General features: G+C 36.7%; 1 protein-coding gene across 1 annotated transcript; it reads left to right on the top strand.

Moving 5' to 3' along the window:
* The first annotated feature begins 240 nt into the window (after window positions 1-240).
* LOC140823240 (uncharacterized) lies at window positions 241-3,265 on the top strand. Its single transcript, XM_073184476.1, has 5 exons — window positions 241-796; window positions 878-1,138; window positions 1,299-1,481; window positions 2,425-2,643; window positions 2,726-3,265. Exons 1-5 carry the CDS (start codon window positions 254-256, stop codon window positions 3,263-3,265), a joined length of 1,746 nt encoding a protein of 581 aa, XP_073040577.1. The 5' UTR covers window positions 241-253.
* Window positions 3,266-6,000: the final 2,735 nt, after the last annotated feature.

Genomic DNA, 6,000 nt, shown 5'->3' with positions numbered 1-6,000 from the left:
TTTATATATTTTACATAAAAAAATAATAGTTTTTATTAATTAAATCAAATCATATCAGATATCTATCTCACAAAATTGATTTAAACGAAGTTTTTTGTGATATGAATGGAAAATTTTGGAAAATTTGTTATAAATATTTAAATCTTATTGGAGCAAGTGAAGGTCAAGGTACTGTGAAGACCAGGCAGCCTATATAAACTCTGCCGTTAGCGTTAATTCAAATTGCTGCTAAACCCCAAAAAAGCAACTCTTAATGGCTCAGTTGCACCATTGCTATGCCCAGTGGGACTCGGAGAGAGAGAGCATGTCGGCAACTTCAAGAAGAGTAAAATGGCACCCAACGCCACCGCCTCCGCCGAGCCCCAAGATCCTCAACTTCCCCCGCAGCCGTAGAACACGACGTAAGCAGCAGAAACCAACCGCCGCCTCCCACCACAACCACAACAGCAGCAGCTACCCATCAGTCATGGAGCAAGAATACCTCTATCCTTCCAAAGGGAAGCTCGGAAACCTGTTTGATCAAAAAAATGATAGCGAACTTTCGATTGTGTTATTGAACTCAACCTCAAATACATTAGCAGCCGAGAGGAGAGAACGAGTGGTGGAGAAAGATGAGGAAGGAGGCTACAACAACGGTGGTGGTTTTGAGGAGGAGAAATGGAGGTTTCAAGCTGAAATACTGAGGGCCGAGTGTAATTTCTTGAGAATGGAGAGAGAGTTTTCTATAAGAAAATTGGAGAGGAACAGGGTGAAGATGGAGAGGACCCTTAGATCAGCTATTCAGACACTTGTCTCTGTAAGTTCCGTTTCTCCATCGAAGATCCCACTATCGGTTTTCGATTTATTACTGTGTTTATCTTGTCCTGTTGATTTCCAGGGCAAAGAAAAGATTTTTGACGGGAAGAATGCGAAGGCCGTTTTGGAGGAGGAGATTGAAGATTTAGAAGAGAAGATTGAGGAGTTGAGAAAGGAGTCAAGAATTAAAGTTAAAAATTGCAGCAACTTTGACAAGAAAGCATGCATTTTGCAGAGCCAGCTCGAGAAATTCGGGAGCTTATCTCAAGAAAGTTGTTCCAAGGAATTGACCATCAGTGAGAGCGGGGATTTGAATATCGCAATGAAAAATAACTCCACTGATGTAAGAACAATGTTTCGAAATCATTTTATCATATCATTTCACTCGTTTTTTTGTGTTGTTTCACCAAATTACGGGTACAAAAACCTTTTTCAAACAAAACACACTCGTGGGCTCTGATTAAATAGTTGGTTTTGCATTAAAAAAATTAAAGAATGCGCAGATGGATATGCTGAAAAAGAAAATGGAGGGATTATCAAAAGGGGTGTTGGATAGAGTGGGGGAAGTGTACGTGTCAATGCTTTCCAGCACAGCCAACAGTTCTGTTGCTAGCTCTGCTTCCACGTCCAAGCGAATAGATTTATGCCCTGAATTCTCGAGTTCCTCCAACAGACAATTGTATCAGGCAAGATTATGATTTCTTCTCAGTTGTTTTATAATGTTTTCTTTGTTATTTCAGATTGAATATGGTTCCGATTGAGCTTATTGAGTTATAGTTTCTTGGTGCATGTATAATGTGCAGGTAAAAATGATTAATGCTATGTTTTGTGGCTTAGTATTGCTTTATGATAGATTAAATATGAATTTTTTTTCTATACTTTATCAAGTTTATATTGGTGGTGTGGTGTGTGTGTGTATCTTATTATGCGAAGTAAGTCAAATATCAAGTCAATGTGGGTGATTTGTGATAAACATATATTTAGCAAAAGATTTTAAACAAGAAAGCTTGCTGGATGGTTCGGTTGCTCCACACTGCCCCAGAAGCTCACTGCCTGAATACCACATGTCAATTAATACTCGTGGACCACTGCTGTCAATTCTAGTGTCTGATTCTGTTTCAGATTTCTTCTGTTTCTGTTGTTTTTTTATGTTGCCGAGAACATATCCAGTTGAGTCTGAGCAGAGAATCTGACCAAATTTCAAAAATTTGGTGGACAGTAAATCCCGGTATCCAAGTGAAAAACACAGTTTAGATTTTAAAATACTTTAACACAAGCCAAATAATGCTTGATCTTAATGGCTTTTGCAAGTATCATCTTCATCCGCAGTACTTTTCTTGGCCTATTTTGGACAGCAAGCGATAGTCTAAGCATAATGCCAAGACTACTGTATTGCGTAAATAGGAAATGCAGTTTTATTAGTAAAATGCTTTTAAAAAATCCAAACCTTTTATCTCCATGGTTTTGCAAATCTATAGTTCGCTTATAGTCCCTGTCATGGCTTATTAATGACAACAATGACCTTGGATCCTCTGGCGAAACGCGAAGCGTGGGAGCTCTACATTCTATAGATATTTGATTCCTACAATCTTAATCATATCCATGTATTAATAAATATTCGATAAACAGGAACCAACTTTACAAGACGAGCACAAATGTTCGGGACGATGCAAAGCCATTATTCGCAGAATTGTGGAGCAGGTGAGAGCCGAGACTGAGCAGTGGTCACAGATGCAAGAAATGTTGGGTCAGGTAAGGGGTGAAATGGAAGAACTTAGAAAATCACGCGATTTCTGGGAAAATCGATCACTCTGTTCTGATTACGAAATCCAAACCTTGAGACACAGTGTAAGGCTTCACCATTCTTGCTCTTTCAGCAGGCGTTTCTTGGTTTAACTTCTCATGGCTTACATTCTCTTTCTTTCTATAGGTGGAAGAATGGAAAGAAAAAGCTCAGAGTTTTCAAAACAGGGCTGGTGAACTTCAACTCGAACTTTTATCTTTAAAAGAGGAGATTGAAGATAAAGATGCAATGTTACTTCCTCTGAAAAAACAGCTTGAAAACGAAAAAAGGGTTATGACTTACCGTTTGAAGGAGAACCATTGTTTTGATAAAGACGGATATGCCTTGGAGAAGGTGGTGAAAGAGCTTAATGGTGAGCAAAACAATGAACAAGCTAGACACAATGAGTTGCCGCCTCTTTCTTTGGGTAAACACCTGGCAAAAGAGAAGAGAATGGTTCTGCGTCGTTTAAAGGAAACTCGCCAATCTAGCAACATAGACAGCAAACAAGATATCCTAACTGAGGAAAGAAGAAAGATATACAGAAAAAGGGATGTGATTTTGGCATCAAAACAATCACCGTTGCAAGATATTGGGAATTCTTTACCAGTGACAGGGCAAGTACACCATTGTAAAGACATTTCTCTTCACAGCCCTCAAAGTAGCACAATGGCAGAGAAGCTTTAGGAAATTATCAGATTCACCAGTTTTGACAATGAGATGAATTAAGAGTGCTTCAAGAACATCTCTTAAGTTGTGTTTTCTTGGTGAAAAATGAAGTAAATGATCTTATGCAGCATTCATGGTGCCCTCTAATTTGCATAAAAATCTCAGTTTAATGCAAATTGACATTCTTGATCCGTCGTAACTTTTCTTTTTCATTTCCAATTGTATGGTTCTTAGCCGCAGCATCTATGCAAAGTGAGATGAAAACACATCATCATGGATAGCTCGAAATTCGAATAATTTCCCTTAGACGGTTCTGTTCTTAAATCTTATTCCCAGTACTGAGCTTAGTTAGATATTGAAATATAAATTAATGCTTTAAATTGCCAAAATCCGAAGAGAAGACATTTTAACTGTATAGTTCATGCAAATATAGACATTTATTTCCAATTGGTAAAACACAAATCAAATTATCGGTCTCGGGCTATCACCAAAGATACCCTCGAAGAAAGCTAATGCAAGAAATAATTTAAAGAAATATCAATACAACGTTCAGAAGTAGATCAAACATAGTTTAAATCTAAAGTCAGATTTTTTCCTCAACTTTTGTTTTTCAAACACCACCTACTTCACATTTTCACTTTTGTTTTCAATCACGACCAACTTTTTATTTTTCCTCAATTCTTCACAATCTATAAATTTAATCACTTTTACGAAAACGACTCTATCGCTCGAGTACTATTCCTATCTAATCTATAAATTTAATCACTTTTACGAAAACAACTCTATCGCTGGAGTACTATTCATATATCGCTCGAGCACTATTCCTATCTAGCATATGTACATGAGAAGCTGGTCCATCTCTTGTCAAAGGATGCATTTGCGAAGGGATTACCTTCATGATAGATGGGAAAAATATGAACTTCGAAGCGAGTTTGCCTCGTAAAACAATCAACGAATATCTCATCATCTTCTTGTGTGTGACCATGTTTCTTCAGAACCCTGAATTGAAGCCTGAGAATAATATATAACTGATAATAAGAAATATTCTTTAAAAGATGATAGCGGAAAACGCATTTTTTAAGAAAAATTACGCAAAAAATTTAGACAGTAATGAATTATATTGCCACTGAATTGGGCGTACCTTTTCTTTCAGTGAATCCAATTTCTTGCTCATTTTAGAACGAGATGGCACTTGTATTGAATATGATGAAGGGAGATGCAAGATCCAAAATACTGGACCAACTCGAAAAGAATTTATAGTCATTAAAAAGATAGAAAAATTTAATGAAAGATCAGTCTTCTATGTTGTGTAAATTTTGAAGAAATCAATTGTGTTTCATATCTCAACACACAATCTCCAAATTCTATTCAATTCTCAAGAAACAACATATATATTAATCATAATTACGGAAGCGTACCGGAATCCATGAGTTTGCAGTCAATTTTCGGTGATGATCTTCAATCTTGCAGTTTCTTCCAAAAAACCCAAGAGTTCTGTTGATGGGAAACAGAACGATACGTTGTTCTGCAAAATTGGGACCATAACCCATTTTATAATTAAACAAACTTCGCTATTTCTAATTTGGTCCCTCAACAAACCAGAAATATCATATATGGTATCCACACTTAAATATCATGACATTTAAGTCCTCAAGTCAATTCTTATTCCAAATTAGACCACATAAGTTTATGACTTATTTAATTGATGACATATAAACATTTATAATTACATTTATGGCCCCAAAATTCTAACAATCTCCCACTGGACCATATATGTAAACTTATAAATGTATTAAACTTAACGAGCTCAAAACTTTTGTCATCACAACAATAAGACTTCTTAAACAATCTCGTCCATTAATTATATCGACATAGGATCAATGCAGTCTTTGTTGTATCTATCACAACTGAACCATCAATGGTCACACATATCAATACAATCAAATGACATAGATCAATCATGAATATGTGGCATGAAAATTACATGCAAGGTGATCTATTCATGTCAATTTTCAACTGGTCCTTCTTTACCAAAGTGAGATCAAAACCTTAATTTCAGTTAGACAAAGTGTAAAGTAAACAATCAACTTTATTTCTGATCAGAAAATATCCAAATACATAAGTTTGAACAACAGAACTAAACATAAAATGTATAGTACAAACTCCCACTAGATCTAGACTTCATCAAACTGAATAACACCCATATGAGTGGTGTGCTCATGGAAAACATTGGGTGGCAAACCCTTCGTAAAAGGATCTGCTATCATGGAGTTTGTGCCTATGTGTTCAATTAAAATCTGTCCACTTTGTACTCTTTCTTTCACAACAAGGAACTTGATGTCGATGTGTTTCGATTTTGTCGAGCTCCTATTATTGTTGGAATACAATACAGCTGATCTATTGTCACACAACAATTTCAATGGTCTTTCGACCTCTTCTAGAATACGCAGCCCAATGACAAAATTCCTCAGCCATATTGCATGATTAGATGCCTCGTAACATGCTATAAATTCAGCCGCCATGGTGGAAGAAGCTGTTAGTGCTTGTTTGGCACTTCTCCAAGAGATAGCTCCGCCAGCCAATAGAAATACATAGCCTGAAGTGGATCTCATGCTATCTTGGCATCCCGCGAAATCGGAGTCCGAATATCCCATGATCTCAAGATTATTCGACCTCTTATATGTGAGCATGTAATCACAAGTTCTCTTTAGATATCTCATTACTCTTTTGGCTGCTTGCCAGTGATCCATTCC

Source organism: Primulina eburnea, chromosome 2 (assembly GCF_022965805.1).
Source record: "Primulina eburnea isolate SZY01 chromosome 2, ASM2296580v1, whole genome shotgun sequence".
NCBI classification, from domain to species: Eukaryota; Viridiplantae; Streptophyta; class Magnoliopsida; order Lamiales; family Gesneriaceae; genus Primulina; species Primulina eburnea.
The sequence above is the reverse complement of the archived record's forward strand: the minus strand, read 5'-3'. Positions and strand labels throughout refer to the sequence as shown.

Coding starts and splice junctions, on each gene's coding strand:
- LOC140823240 (XM_073184476.1), top strand. CDS start 254: ATGGCTCAGTTGCACCATTGCTATGCCCAGTGGGACTCGGAGAGAGAG. Junction 1,482..2,424: donor CCAACAGACAATTGTATCAG/GCAAGATTATGA, acceptor TTCGATAAACAG/GAACCAACTTTACAAGACGA. Junction 2,644..2,725: donor TCCAAACCTTGAGACACAGT/GTAAGGCTTCAC, acceptor TTCTTTCTATAG/GTGGAAGAATGGAAAGAAAA.